This window comes from Aotus nancymaae, unplaced genomic scaffold (assembly GCF_030222135.1).
Source record: "Aotus nancymaae isolate 86718 unplaced genomic scaffold, 86718_ANA_hifiasm-v0.15.2.pri h1tg000003l, whole genome shotgun sequence".
Classification (NCBI taxonomy): domain Eukaryota; kingdom Metazoa; phylum Chordata; class Mammalia; order Primates; family Aotidae; genus Aotus; species Aotus nancymaae.
The window spans coordinates 51,362,284-51,378,939 of record NW_026988414.1 but is presented as its reverse complement, the minus strand read 5'-3'; the positions used below and the strand labels follow the sequence as shown (position 1 = coordinate 51,378,939).

The 16,656-nt window shown below is 35.7% G+C and overlaps 1 protein-coding gene across 1 annotated transcript in view; it reads right to left on the bottom strand.

Annotated features, from left to right (window-relative positions):
* Window positions 1–16,656, bottom strand: part of MLLT3 (MLLT3 super elongation complex subunit) — a 273,917-nt gene that overhangs the window by 61,357 nt on the left and 195,904 nt on the right. The window contains exon 5 of the mRNA XM_012449995.2: window positions 9,101–9,805. Within this exon, the coding sequence (XP_012305418.1) occupies window positions 9,101–9,805 (705 nt within the window). The remainder of the gene's footprint in view (window positions 1–9,100; window positions 9,806–16,656) is intronic.

The following is a 16,656-nucleotide window of genomic DNA, read 5'->3' as shown; positions in this document are numbered from 1 at the left end:
AGTAAGAAGAAGAAGAGGGTAATGGATATTGAATAACCAGCAACGTCTGCAAGAAATACTTTAGACTATATTGTACCTTGGTATCTGTTGTATTTCAGGTTCCTGTTGATCAGAGTTGTCCAGCTGATAGCTTTTGAGAATAGTTGGTGTTGAAGATGTAAAAAATATATTGGTAACAGGTGATTGTCCAGGGACCGACTATATAATAGAAAAGGAAAAACTGAGAATGGCTAACTTAATGGTGGTAGAAGAAGGTCAGCAGGCAAAGGAGACTCACAGGGAGTGACATCAAGGTAGGTATAATAGAGTCAAGCAATTGAGCAAAAAGCAAGTCAAAGGTGCCAGTAAGGTCAAAGTCAGTGCTTAGGAGATGGTTTCTACATCAGGATCTGGAAGGCACTAGCGACCTTTTCCACTGGTAGCTTTAAGAACAGTTTCAAGAGCAAAAGCCAGACCACAATGGGTTGAGGAATAAGGGAGCTTTTGAGATGTCCATCAGTGAAAGAAAGGAAATGAAGGCACCATAGTCTAAAGAGCACCAGAGTTCACTGGAAAGTTGGAGGGAGGTATGTTTGGTCTGAAGGATGCCTCGTTATATTTGTAGATAGACTAAGGAAAACAATCCAGGACACAGAGGCAGATACTGAAGAGCCTGGAGGGTGGAAGGAAGGAGGATTGTGTTTCATCCACTGAGAACAGCAGTTTATCCAAGTAAAGGAAAGAGGCATGAATTAGTAGAGATGAGGGTTTGGGGTCAGCGGGAGAAGACTTCTTATTTTTCAGACAGGGATCTGCTTTATGGCTCAGACTGGTCTCAAGCTCCTGGAGACCAATCATGCCTCTTTCCTTCAAAGCCCAGCTTAAATTCTACCTTTGTACTATCTGTACCAACTAATGCAGTGCCTGTACATAGGAAGTACCTACCACATACTATTTTTAATTGTTACTGAACATCATTACAGTAATCAAAGAATATTACAAACCATTAAACACATCTAGAAGAAAATGTTTTCAATAACTCAAAGTGACATGATGGTTTATCATACTTAAAAAACCAGAAAAGTCACATAATAAAGCAAAGATTAGCAATTTATTTTATTTTATTATTATTTTTTAGACAGAGTTCCGCTCTGTTGCCAGGCTGGAGTGCAGGGGTGCTATCTCAGCTCTCTGCAACCTCTGCCTCCCAGGTTCAATGGATTTTTCCGGCCTCAGCCTCCCTAGTAGCTGGGACTATGGGTGTGAGCCACCATGCCCAGTTAATTTTTGTATTTTTAGTAGAGATGGGTTTTCACCATGTTGGCCAAGATGGTCTCAATCTCCTGACCTCATGATCCATCTGCCTTGTCCTCACAAAGTGCTGGGATAGCAATTTATTTTTTAAAAATCAGTACTATGATTCTAAGCACTGAGGTCTCAAAGCAGGAGCACTCTAGAAATTTCTTTTCTTTCTCTATTTATTTAAAGTAATATCTGAGGGGCTTATATATGTATTTTCCCCCTATGACCAAGAAAGGCAAATAAAGTACCTTTTCTGTGTCACAGGTTCTGAATATTTCTTCTTATCCCTGTGCTTCCTAACCTCTATATTTTCAGAACTCAAAGATAAAAGTGTTGTCTCCAAACATTTTAGTAAATGCTTTTCTATTTTATCCTGCTTAATAGAAGGAACTTTGACTTTATCTGGGAATATATCACTGCACAGTCACCTTTGGTGACCTAAAGAAGCCTCTTAGGGGTGATTTTTCTTTGTGGACCTTGACACTGCTTTCAAAGTTTACAGTCATAAATTGTTACCCACTGAGAACAATTTCTCAAACTTGGTTAAATAATTACATAGATACCAAAAGAAAATAACCCTCTACTCCTACCATGGTATTTTCTTGTCTCCTAATTCAAAGAAAGCACAGCCTACATTTTGAATAACTTAGAGAAACTATAAAATGAATTTACAAAATATAACTAGAATTTTCAGAAAGAAGTCTCCAAACTGGAGGACACCATTTGTTATTTGGTGGCATCTTCTGGGAGAGGCTGATATTGCAGGTCAGCTCTGTGAAACATAAATATTCTTGCAAAAGCACATGGGAAAAACTCTGAGAACAGGGAAATAGTTTTGATGATACAGTGTAATAAGATGCAGTCTAGACCCACAAGTCAGTTTTATTTTAAGTGACAATGTCTAAGGAGCTAGAGGCTCCTGGATGTTTTACAGCTCTTCCCTCAATTCTGGCTGTGCATGCCAAGTCCACCTATGAGAACAACCTGTCACCTCCTGAAGGCCACTGGTAAAGCCCAAACCAATAGGTCAAAGAAACTGGATTCCTAAGTGGGACAATATGAGACATTTAAGGCTTTCCCAGAAGCAATGCCAACTTCATGAAGCACGCCTCTACAATTTTAGTATGAATCCAAGGAAGAATAAGATTTGTTTTATCACCAACCTCCTTCTTAGGTAGGTATGCTAGCTACCAAGTGGGTTCAAATCCTAGCTCTACCACTTTTAAAGATGGCAACCTTGGACAAGATTCTTTGTCTTGGAGCCTCTGCTTCCTCATCCATAAAATGGTGATAATAATAATAACTATTTTAGAGAGTTGTTTTGCGTAAATGCGATAAATCATGTCAAGTACATAGAAGGGTGACAAACATAGAGTAAACATTCAAGTTTAGCTATGGCTATAAGGCATCTCTGTGGTATGGTGAAGCGACTCTTATAAAGGCCATGTTGAGTCTCATTGTTGGCTCTGTGTCTAACAATGACAAATGGGACAATTCATAAAAAGCATAGATCATAAAGCAAGAAACAATAATGCATTAAATAGGTGATATAGCTCTCTTAAAGAAGGCTCACAGAATTTATTGGAAGAGAGATTCTGGCTCAATACGTGTGTATGGAAATGCTGAGTTCTGGCAATTTTTGATGACCACCAGCTCTGCAAAGATAGAGCCCCTATGTGTTCACAATCTTCTGCTACCTAAGAGCTTCTAAGGAATTACTTAATTTAAGAACTGAGATACCACAGTGGGCCTAGTATGGACTGAAACAAAGAAACAAAAAGCCCTCTGACTGGTTTTTTTTAACCTCCTTTTTAACTGCTTTTTTTCCAATAAACCAGGAATATGAATGAATAAATGAACAGCTGGCTGGCTAGGCTGCCTCCTCCTTAGTGTGATCATACCCAACACAGAAAAAAAAAACAAAAATGCGTTAGAAAATAGGGACAGGTGAAATAGCTCCATGTACCCAACAAAGTTAACTTTTGTCCAGTAATTTTAATTAATGTTTCACATTGAGCAGAATCTACCAGAGGAAGAACTGCAACCCTTCAGGTATTTTTACCTCCAGTTATAAAACACAGAAAACAGAAGCCTCCAATGAGAACCCACCCCCTGGAGAGCAGGGGCAGCCCTTTAATGAATGGCCTCTCCAGCTGCTCCCTCACCATACTTACAGACTTTACAGCTCTTGCATGTGCTGGAATTACAAGTCATTAAAAAGCCACTTTGAAAACACAATAAAGACCTTCTTCTCTGACTGCAACAACTTTCCATCACATAAAAACCTAAGGCCAATGCTTCAACAGCAGGACTTTTACTGCCAGCTCCAGACAGTTTAAGCACGGCAATGAACAGGGTGGGGCGGGAGGAAATGAGAAACAACAAAAGAAGGGAAGTTTCTTTTTCCTTCTTCCTTTTCTTCTTTTTGAAAGAAACTTCTGGTAAGGTGGTTTAAAGGGTTTATCCTGCGTTGGAATCACCATCCACCCTTGGGAAAAAATGCTGCCATCTGATGAGATTTTGTTTTCCTCCTTCAAGAAGGTTTTCTCCAAGAATACACCTTGGTAAGCTCAAACTATCGAAAGACATGACTGAAATCTCTCTTCTCACACTGCAGGTTGAAGGATGAAACATTTTAACAAATATAATTTGTCCATTTTCAGGGAAAGATCATCAAAATCTTTTATTTCTTCACTTTAAAACTATGATTACATCCTCAGAGCAAGGCAAGAAAGAGTAGGGAATGATAAGAAAATTACAACCATAACTGAATCTGATATGTGGTTATTTCAATTTTCATTTACTGTTTTTTTTCTCCTCTGTTGTGAATACCAAACTTCTCCCTATCACAAGACATGATCAACTCTACACACTTCTCTTCAGGAGCAAAATTATATGAAAAACACAAAAAATGGGAAATTACAGAAAAGGTGAAAAGTATTTGTTTTCTTCCCTTATTATCAATTAAAGTTTAAGCAGGTTAATAAAAAGCACAATTATAAACCTTTAGTTGACACTGATACAATCCCTTTGTAACTAGCTGCTAGTTAGTCATCAGTTACTTACCTATTAAACAGCAAGTACAGTGGAACATATGTACCCCAAAGAGATGAACACCTAAACCAAGAACCACTGTACTCTAATGGGAATAGCCTCAGTTCTTGAATGTAAAATATTCTTAACAAAAACATTCCCCTGTCATACTTTCTGTATTTGCCAAAAGCTCACCCACTATAACACAGCCCTTCTGCCTCTCTACCTTATCCCAGCCCCTACCAAATTCCTCTGTAGGGGATAATTATTGACAAACTTTCATGTGACAGTATAGATTTCTTTATGAGAAACATTTTAAGAATCACAAAATGTATTTAAAAATTATTCTTTCAGTTATATTAACAGGAACTCAAATCATTTCTTAGGATATTTTAACAGTAACAGCAAAAAAGAAAAAGAAAAAACAAAGTGTCTACCCAATGCAGTACTTGGTATGTTCTTGTCCTTTATCTCATTTAATTAAAAAGCTGAAAGGTCTGAGAAACTTTGGTTTATCTTTCAGCTTAAAACAGACATTCTGTCTTGTACTTTTACACTGATCATGTAACAGAAGCATATCAACATCAAGACCATAGACCTTGTGAAGACAAAATTCAGAACAAAGTGACAAAAGACAAAATTCAAAACAAAGTGACGGTAGAGTACCAAGTGCTGCAGCATATAAACCCACACCCTTGAAAAAGGACACCAGAATTGTGTAGTATATTTGAATAACAAAAAATCCCTTTCAAAGCTACAGGGTACATAGGTTCCCAGAAGTGAAATCATACATAGCAAATAGCTAAATAACATTTTTTTATTAGTGTGTTAAGTGCTTTACCCAGATTAATTTATTAAATTTTCACAAGAATCCTACAAAGAAGATACTATTACGATTTCCATCTTACAAAAGAAGAAACTTAGAAACAGAGAAAGTTAAATTAGTTGCCCAAGATCACTGCTGGCACTGAAATTTTAAACACAGGCTATCTGACACCAGATGGCAGAATTCTAGTTACCTATCCACCTACCTTTCACTTATCAAACAGTAAGAGATTGATCCCTCAAAGAGGAGTTAGGCATACAAACCACGGATGTCTAACTTCTTTCTCTCTTCTCACATACCAAGTATATAAAAATCTGACCCAAACTAAGCTTTGTAACTCATCTTAATATGACTGACATTTTTATATAAAACCTGAATTGAATTTGATTCTAGAATAGGTTTTTTAAAATGTTCATCTTTTAAAGTACAATAAACCTATACTGAGGCAAGATGTTTTCTGTTTTGTTTTGTTTTGTTTTTTTGAGACAGAGTCTGGCTCTGTCACCCAGGCTGGAGTGCAATGGTGAGATCTCACTCACTGCAACCTCCACCTCCTGGGTTCAAGCAACTCTCCTGCCTCAGTCTCCTGAGTAGCTGGGATTACAGGCGTGCACCACCATGCCCGGCTAATTTTTGTATTTTTAGTACAGATGGGGTTCCACCATGTTGGTCAGGCTGGTCTGGAATTCCTGACTTTGTAATCCACCTTCCTCGGCCTCCCAAAGTGCTGGGATTGCAGGTGTGAGCCACCGTGCCCAGCCGAGATGTTTTCTTTATAGACATACTAGACGAATAATCATTTTCCCCAGCCTTCCTCATTCTTCAAACTCTTCTGATTTATTTGTGTCTTTTTTCTGTTTCCTAAGACCATCATCTCTGCTCATTATGTCTAAAATCACCTACCACCTCGTCTCCCACAAATGAATGTAAATCTGGCTCATATTCAAATAACAAAGCTGGAAAGGACCTTAGAGAGATCTGGTCATGTAATCACACTTACCCAGAGGCAGACACACAATCAGGACAATGCGTACAGTGCTCCCTGAAGTGCCCCAAGCTACCAAGTCAGTTACTGGCCAAGGGAACACTTGTAACGGTGAGCACTAAGCAGTCCCTAACAGTCCATAGCTTAGTGCTCTCCATTGTAAGTGTCCCCTCCCTGTTCCTTTTGTCTTGCTGGCAGGAGGGATGCCAGGTAGAAGACAGTCTAAACAAAGGCTATCTTTTCTACTGGATAAATGGAATTTCAACTCTCTCTTACCCTCCTTTGATCATAGAAAGGTCTTTGGGTTCATGGTTTATATGACACTACTTTTGTCAATTCTCTTCTGTTACACTACCTACATTTCAAGTATTAAACCAATAGCAACAACAATAAAAGCATTACTAGTACCAGAAGACTAATAAGGAAAGTACAGTTGTTGGGTTTTATACAAATAATACCTGAAAGCCTTTACAGGCTTTCTCTGCAATGCTATGCAGAGTACATTACAAAAGCTACTACTGTAATCACTGTATTTGTGGCTCTAATATGTTATATACCATTTTGAAAATTTACTACCTACTGTAAAGTATTCCCATTCTAACTCTTCATTCCAGAAGACTTTTCAAGGTATACTTTTGAATAAATACACAAAATTGAACAAGAATTTTATTAAAAGAATGACATACTTTATAAATCATATATATGGAGGGAGCAAGAGGCAAACAAAAGGAGAATAAACAAAATGATCTAAAGAGGAAGATCATCTGTGACAGTTTCATGTAGAAAGAGCTTTCAACAGGGCTTTATGAACACCATTTGGTCTTCTCATAAATCAGCAAACATTCTAAAAAGATGCCTTTCAAAATTTTGACCACTATAAGAAACACACACATACCCTCTCTGAAATAAAATTTTCATAAGCCATTACTTACCCATACTAATTACAACATGTTCTGTTGTTTTTTAATGCTAGCGATATGTTAAATTTATTTCATAGCTCACCAGTGAATCACAACCCATAATTTGAAAACCTCTATACTAGAAGAATTGCTACATGTCAGAATATAAAAAGACAAAGTTGCTAAATTTGACAACAGTGATAGACTAATCACAACCCAACGGCATCTCAAGGTGATCTGAAACAAAAGTCTAACATACAACAAAAGGTCCAAGTAACATCTGCATTAAGAATAAGTTTCAAATTAAGAGGAAAGGTAAGAAGGAAAAATAAATAGTTGAAATATTAGAACAAACACATTCAACTCTCATATCCATTTCACAAACTATATAACTATAAAGCCTTTACCAAGTACTGGAACAAATTTTCCCAGCGTCCAGTATTTTATATGCTACTGTCCTAATCCAATTTTCTACTAAAATTTCAACATTAGCTATAGAGAGTAAGGAAGTCGGGGGACTTCCTGGGGAAGTGACCACTGGGGATCAGTGTCAGCAACATGTCCTGACCCTGGCTGGCTTTCTACCAAGAACAGTGCAAACCCAGGACAAGAAATCTACTACTAAAGCCTCCCAGCCTTTGCCAGCACTTAAACTAGAGACATCTGTGGGCAACCCAAGGGACAGAAAGAACAGTTTTCTAAGACTGCCAGTAATTTTCAGCCAGATAGCTTCTTTGACCGTTGCCTAGAAATACTGTCAGGCTAACATAAGGAGATTATTGGGACTGATCATTACCAATAAGTAACTGAAAAAAGGGCAATATCAGGAAAACAAAAGGAAAGTAAGGAGATAACTTCAAAGTAATGTTTATTCTTCAAAAACATTATCAAATACTTCTGAATTAGTAACAACCCTGACACTAGAAGCATAAGATTTATTACATCAGTTAAGAGGTTAGAATAAATAATCTGAAAATCCCTTCCACTGCTGAAAATCTCTAATTATAAGTTTAAATCCCAATATCAAAAACCATCTTTCAGGGTTATTAGAAGGTCAGATGCTCTTTTAGGCATCCACAAAAGATAATTCCACCCATTAATGAAAAACTTGCAGTGAAGATCACATAACCCACCCCTTTCAAATCAGTGGCTAAACAATGAAGAAAAAGACTAAATATTCTTTTTTCAAAACACTACTTCCTGGTTTTACAGATACACACAAATGTTAAAATTTATCAAATTATACATTTTAAATATGTGTAGTATATTGTTACATCATTTTGCCTCAATAAAACTGGTAAAATAAAAATACTATCACCATCCTTCTATCAACGTAAACACGTTACTTCACTCCAATGATCAAAACATCAACATTATAACCCTAATTTTTTTTTTCTTGAGACAGAGTCTCACTGTGTCACCAGGCACCAGGCTGGAGTGCAGTGGCACGCTCTCGGCTCACCGCAACCTCTGTCTCCCAGGTTCAAGCAATTCTCCTGCCTCAGCCTCCCAAGTAGCTGGGACTACAGGTGCGCGCACCACGCCCAGCTAATTTTTGTATTTTTTAGTAAAGACAGGGTTTCACCATGGTCTCAATCTCTTGACCTCGAGATCCGCCCTCCTCGGCCTCCCAAAGTGCTGGGATTACAGGTGTGAGCCACCACGCCCGGCCTAGCCCTAATATTTTCTAAGTTTCTCTTTTAAATTTATTTTCCCTTTTATTCAAGTTTTATTGTATTCTTCTCATTTTCTGAAGTCATCAATCATTGGAAAGGATAGATACCAAGCTTTGACGAGCACCTAAATTGTCTGCTGCTATTCAAATGACCCATTATTGCACTATGGAAACAGCTTTCCTTTACAACTTAAATAACAGCCTAAAAATCTGCAGATTCCTTAATGATTTCATTTCCTTCTTCCCATTAGTTAAGGAAATGCATTTCTAGGCCAGATCTATCAATGTGCTACCATTTTATGGTTCAGCATTCATTTTCTTCCCTCATTCTTTATTATGAAGCTATTTGAAATAAAATCTGAAAATAAGGGGAAGGAAGAAAGCCAGTAAGAACTACTCACATCAGATTTAGAGGATATATTCTCCTCCACATCTGAATCATTGGGATCCACAATATCATCAAATGGCGGTAAAGTTGATTTCTTCTTCTCTGATGTCTCACTTTCAATTTTGACCTTTCCCATCTTGACATGAGATTTATCTTTTATCTGTTTTTTGTCAGCAGAACAAGTGAGTATCAGTGGTGGTGCGCTAGAAAAACTTTTAAATAAAGCCTCTGAGCTACTCTTTTTCCTTTTTTTGGCTGAGACTTCTTCAGAATCTGATATGGGTGGCCTTTTACTAGGAGCCTTCTTATCTTGTCCACTGGTGATGGTGAGTAAGTTACTGTCTGGTTTTGGCTCTTTTGACATGGGTTTAGGTTCCTTGAAGGCCATCTTAGGAACTATTTTCTCTTCTTTCAGTGGTTTATTTTCTTTGGGTTTCTTAGAGGATTCTTTGGAAGATTTGTTGTGATCCCTGGAAGGTTCTTTGAAGGCACTTTTATGTTCTCTGGAGTCTTTAGAAGGTTTTTCCTTGTGCTCCTTCATTAATTTGTGAGGCTTTGAAAAACTGGTACTACTGCTGCTGCTGCTGCTGCTACTGCTGCTGCTGCTGCTGCTGCTGCTGCTGCTACTGCTGCTGCTGCTACTGCTGCTGCTGCTGCTGCTGCTGCTGCTACTGCTGCTGCTGCTGCTGCTGCTGGTATGAATACTCCTATTAGGGTCCTGCAAAAAGGGGAGAAGAAAATGAAACTCAAAACTAAATAGCAATGAAGAGTCAAAAGAGATCTACATAAAATGATCCTTCTTTGATTGCTCTCAAGCTATCACTAAAATATCAAAAATATTTTAATATAACTCAAAAACCACAATATAAAAGGTGAGGATAGTGTATGAGGGAAACACAGTGAGAGTAGGTTATTATCAAAGAATTTAATGAGGCAAGCTGCTTTCTTAATCATTTGAAGCATTAAGTCTTAAAACATTTCAATTCAACAAACGTTAACAACTGCTTGTCCTAGAAGATTCAAGGATGAATAACATATGGTCCCTACTCTTAATAACTATGATGTATCTATGATTGATAGTTGTTGTAAGAGCCATCTATAATGTGCAATGACAACCAAAAGAAGGGAACTATTTAATTCTGTTGGGAGCATGGGGAGAAGAATAATTCAAAAATTCATAAAGAAGTAACATCTGAATTTGGTCCTGGAGCATACACAGGTGATTACTGGAAAGAAAAGGATGGAAAGGTACTTAGATACCAGGAACCAGAATCAATTAAATGACAAGGAGCAAAGCACAGACTATATTTGAGGAACAACACTCAGCTACAGAATAAGACTGAGAAGGAGGCAGAAAAATAGCCCAGCTTCACATAGTGAGGTCAGATTACATTAAATTTCAAATGGCTTTGCAATATAAGAAATCATAAGACCCCCAAAAGGAAAGAAAATAATTCTCAATTTTAAACAAAAAGCAATTATTTTTATGCTGTCTAAAATTTCATCAGTTAAGAACTATATCTCTCACCCACTAGGAAAAAAATTAAAGGAGGTTAATAGAACAAAGATTTTACCTAACCATTAAATGGACTAGAAGGTCTTTGGCAATTATCATATTATGATTATGAGAAAAGAGGTAGTTGCTGGCTATTTCATTTTAAATGTGATAAATTTTTCCACTCATATAAACACATCAGAATGTAAAACCTATATATAATATCTCTGTTTAGGAACAAAATCTAAGTCCATACTTACCATACTTGTGAACCTCTACCATTAATAGTAAGAATAAGAAACAGAGTAGATCCTGGACATGCAAAAATCCACATCAATACTAAAAGAAGAGCTCTTTCTTGCTTACTTCCACCTCCTAATGGAACCAAAGACAAATAAATGTCCAAATTTTCAACTAGAATTTACATCTTCAGGCTTGCTTACTGTCTTTCACCTCTAACTCACCCACTTAAGCCCAATGATATATAAATCAATCCTATATTCCTTAAATATCTAGCATGACACAAGACAGACAGTAAGCAGGGGCTATGTTTTTCACTAAAATGAACAATCTATTTATCGGGTCTATGCAAAAACAACACACACAAAAAGTACATAGGTATATGGATAAGCATCACAAAGTAATATTCAAATGACAATTATTGTTCTATATTAGAAATATATTTTTTGGTTTCTTAATAAATTTTTTTGTCTTATTTGCTCAACCACAAAATGACATATAACACAATTATTCCATTTATTTTCTGAAGTCAGTGGTTTCAAAATTATAAGATGGATGAAGTTACTAAGCAAAGACTTGTTTTTATGCATCAAACTAGATAATTCCTTAGAAAACATCATAATCTGAGATTTAAAAGCAATATTCCAAAGATAGGATTCATATTACTGAAACTTCATTATTTTATAAATTCTATTACATGACATTTCCTGTAATGTTAAGCCATACATGAATTATTAAAATAAAGTATAATGTACAAACTAAATTAAGGAAGAACATTTTGAAATCTAATATCCTTGAGTTTTTTTTAATTGGTTTGTTGACTCACTGAATTTTGACAGTTTCCAATCAGTATTCTAATTATGGCTCTAGAATACTCAAGTATCACTGTTTAATATTCAACCTATATGAAGTATTACATATATTTTTTAAGTACGTTTTAAAGCATAGAATTTTTAACCCCCCAATATATTTCTAATGTTAAATATTCAAAAAACAGCAACATTCCAGTACCAGGAGGAAAATAAAACCTCTGTATAGGTCCTTCCATGATTTATTTTTTAAATCCTTCTTTAGAACAAACTGGAATTCCTAAATTCAGTGTACACATTGGTATCTGACACAGTTTCTTGTGTCATAAAAAAGTTAAGTTCCTTTTTTAATTACATGCATATAATGCAAGGTACAAAACTGTAGAAATATATCTTCTTATAATGTTTTACTTCTCATATTGGTCTGGGTATTTAATGTCTACTGTTACCTTTTTACCCACTCAACAAATCTTGGTACAAGCAAGTGACCCAGCCATTCTTGTTCCTTCCTTTTTTGTAATTATGACCTCAAAAATCTTTAAGCTAAGAGAACAAAAGTTAAGATGACAAACACATTCCATAACAATGTCTTAAACAAATAAAATTTAAAAGGAGAGAGAGCAGTTTTTAAGGCAGCATTTTACTTGGCCTGTACCTTTGACAAATGTCAAAGTTCAAATATATTGTCACCAGTCGTCATGTTTGTACATGTAATAAATGTAAAAACACTGGCTCAGATACATAGCCAGGCATTAAATCACTGACAAAGAATAAAAGCTTTCACTAATTTTCAGCCTATCTATCTATATATGTATATAGATATCTATAGTCGTACCTATCTATAGATAGACTAATAGATATAGATATGGGTCTTGTCACTGGCTTTTTAAATTTTTTACTGAACCATTAACCTCAACATTAAGTGCCACTGAGCAGCACAGACTAATTACCATTCAATGTGACGTTTACATATGTTGTATAATTCAAAATCTCTTTGCCTGAGGCTGATTACGACAAACTGAATATCAAGCAATCTAACAGAGAGCACGTGTGCAAAATTCAAATCTCAAATATTTAAGGCAAATGATTGTTTAAAAAATATACATATATTTGCACTAACTTTACAACCTGTGACTATAAGATACAATATTTTCTCTCATCTATTCAGATTGTACTGAATGCTTCCTTAATTTTTTGGAACAGAATGAGTGCCTTTAATGTTTAATCTTTTCTAATACTCCTTGTCAGCAACTCAGGTAGAGGACTTAAGGAAAAAAAATCACAACTACTGGCCGGAAGAAGGTTTTCTGATTATATGTGGCTTTCAGTTTCCGTGTTATCTCCATGTCAACTTCTAAGAACCACTGACAACTCATAGCTGATTCTTGGCTCCTGTTTCTTCCCACTGGCTTCCCTCTTATTTTTGGTTTCTGTCCTATTTTAACTGGCTTCTGTCTTGTGCAAGATTTTCAGATCCATCATATTTTGTTCACTAAAATTTGCATACAGACAAATAAACTCTCTCAGAACAGTTTTACTTGTCAAAACTAATAAAGTCTTGTAGTAGTTTATTTGTTCAAACTGCACTTTTACAAGGACACTTCCTAAAAACTGTAGTGTGGTCCAAGAGGTTATGCATATATAGGGATAGGAAAAACCATGATAGTCAAAGATAAGATTTGAAAATAAAAATCTCCTCTACAATGTCATTAAACACACAATGAATAACACAGAGGGAAGACATGTCATCTGAAACTACAAAGAGCTTTGTGCAGTGGCAGTATCATAGCCAATGAAATTTATGCAAGGCACAATTACTGCTAATTGAAACTACGAATGGAGTATTAAAATTCAGAATTCTGAGGCTGGGGAAGGCGTTGAATTTGATTTAACTTTCCCACTTCAATTCCAAATCCAACCCCATTTACCTCTCTTGAACTAGTCAGCTCGGGAGTCAGCAGGCAGTGGTCTGAAGAATGTGGCCACGGGCTTATGGGCACCTTGAGAAAAATAACTGGTGCAGGATTTGCTCTGCCTGACCCAAAAGAGTTGGTTTGTTTTTTAGAGACAGGGTCTTGCTATGTTACCCAGGCTGGAACGCAGTAGCTATTCATACACATGATCACTACATGCTACAGCCTAAAACTCCTGGGCTCAAGTGATCCTCCTGCCTCACTCTCCCAAGAAACTGGGACAACAGGTGCATGTGCCACCATGCCCAGCTTCCAGAAGAGTTTCGCATATAGATAACTACACAGAACTATGGCCAGCCTTCCCAGGACTCAGAAGGCACCTAATATAGGAAGACAGTCTGCTCTTAGGGCTGGGAAATGTAAGGAGATCAGAAGGAAGGCAGAGTCCTCTAGGTGTATAAACAAGAAATAGATAACATTCCTGCTGCTACTATGCACGTTGAGATGCCTGTACTTTTCATCACTTATAGAATTACAACAGCCTAAAGTCCCTAATAGCTCAACCTCAACCCAAATGCACATAGAACTAACATACTTAAGGGTGGGAGGGAATAGGAAGAAGCAGATCTAACAGATTTTCTGGAGGAGAAAGATGAAATACCAAGGTCAAAAGCAGTATGACTCAGGAGAATCAAGTATAAAAAATAACTTCTAGAAAAAATGTTTAAAAACTAAAATTTAAATATTTATATTCTCAAGCTCAATAATTCAGTAGATAAAGGAGAAGACTGATGCTAACTGGCAGCATAAAAGATCAGATGAAAGAAATCTCAAAGCACCAAGTAAAAATACAGAGGTGAAAATCATCATGGGAAAAGAGAAGAGCCTTGAATGGATCAAGGAAACCAAACATACAGTCATAAGAAGAGTTCCAGAAGGAGGAAACAGAAAAGACAGAAGAGGCAATAATTAAAATAATATAGAAAAAAATGTCATGAACTAAAGAGAGGATTGAATTACAATCTCACAGGGCTCTCCAAGATCCAGGCAAAGATAATGAGAAATGACACCCAGGCCAAAAAAAAAAAAAAAAAAAAAAAAAAAAAACCCACTAGAATTCCTATACCTTAAAACAAAAAACGAAAAAACCTGACAAGCATCCAGAAAGAATAATTCCTTAAAACTGAATAAGAATTAAATTTACATTGTACTTCTCATTTGTAATACTGAAATAGAGAAGAAAGAACAATAACATCCAGACAGTTGGGAGAGAAAGAAGTACAAGGCAAACATCCTACACACACAGTCTGGTGTGAAAGAAGTATTTGCCAAAATTTAAAAATGTAAATAACACATCAACCACTGCTCCCACCAAAGGAAATGACTTGAGAAAAGCGTCTAGCTAAACAATAATTGAACCAAAAATGTTTTATGTATGGGAAGGGGAAGAAATGGGGGATACAATGTATGTTGTACAATATACAGACTTAAATCTAAATGAAAAATGAACTGTAATCTAAGTGTTCAACATGAATTCCTGACACAGAAAAGTCTAACAATCTGAACCTAAACAACTAAATTATTTCCACAAAAATTTAGGAATGAAAGAGGAGGATTAGGGTGTTAAGGTGAAAAAGTGCTGGTATCTTTTTTCATGTTAAAGTGGAAGAAAAACTGGATTATGAGCCATTAGAAGGGAAAGTGGCCAATGATGAAATGCAAAAGTGCAGAACTGTCACATCAACAAAGGAAAAAGAGAAAACATCAACTTGAAAATACAAGCAAAATTAAGAAAAGTGAAAAAGTCACAAATATAAATAATGAACAAGGTGAAAAGGCAGTAATAAGATCAAGTATAACTCAGAATAAAAATGAAAGAACTGAATTCTCCCACTGAAAGATAAACTGTCAGACTGGGCTAAAAAGACAAAGATCAGATAAAGGCTGTAACAAGACATACTTAAAGTCAAATGATTGAAAAATGTTTAAAATAATGGAATGGGCAAAGAAATATCAGCTAAATTCCCCCAAAACAAAGTATGAGTGCTAGAGTGCTAGATTAATATCAGATCATGTGGAATTCAATGTTAAGAGCACCAAATAGGATAGAAAATGTAAAAAGTTAAATTATATAAAGCAAAAGGTATTTACTAATTAAGAAAATTTTAAAAATACTTGGTTAAATGACCAATCAATATATCATTGTCATAAATTGACAGATATAATAAAACAAAGTGAGTACAGACATAGTATAATTGACCAAAACAACTCACACACTGATTTAATAATTATATATTGAACTTCCTATCTCTAGAATAAAGTTTAGAAGTTTTATATGTATCCATAGAACACTGACAAAAATCAATCATAAGGTATCATAAACTTTAAAATACCCATTTAAAAATGTTTGTATAGATTAAATTGGCTGACTATACTCCAAGAAAATTAAAAAATTAAAGACAAAATCAATCAAATGAAAATAGCACTTCATATAAAAAACTCTGGAGACACAGAAAACCATGTGCTCAAAGAAAAATTCATATCCTTTATTTCATTTATTATTTAAATGGAAATGAAGAGGTGCAAGAAGAGAGAAGCCAAGTACAAAGCTAAACTGAGTATTCACTTTGAGAAACTAAGATCCACAAACCATGCAAACATTCTAATACCCAATATAATGAAGAAAGTAAAAGAAACAAATTTCACCAACATTAATGCTTTAATTCTATAATTGTATAATGTCTTGAAATATATGTTTAGTGTTCCAATCCTAAGAGGAAATTTGTCAAGTTAATTCTGACTTAAAGAAAATGTACAGTCCTCTTCTCTACATCAACTAAAAGAAGTGAAGTTTCTTGCATGTAAAATTTCTTGAATTAAAAACCCTGATTGCCATGAAAGGAATAAGATTAATGAACAGACAGCAACTTATAAATATTTCAGAATAGTAGTTAAATACCAAAAGAATGAACCAAACAGCTCAGAGAGAGAGAATGTACTAAGGGAAAGAGTGAAGCAAAATGGACTGCTGATGATTTTTATAGGATTTTTAGCACCATATGACTTCATATTGTAAATGTTTTATTTAAAATTAATATAAGATAAAACTATA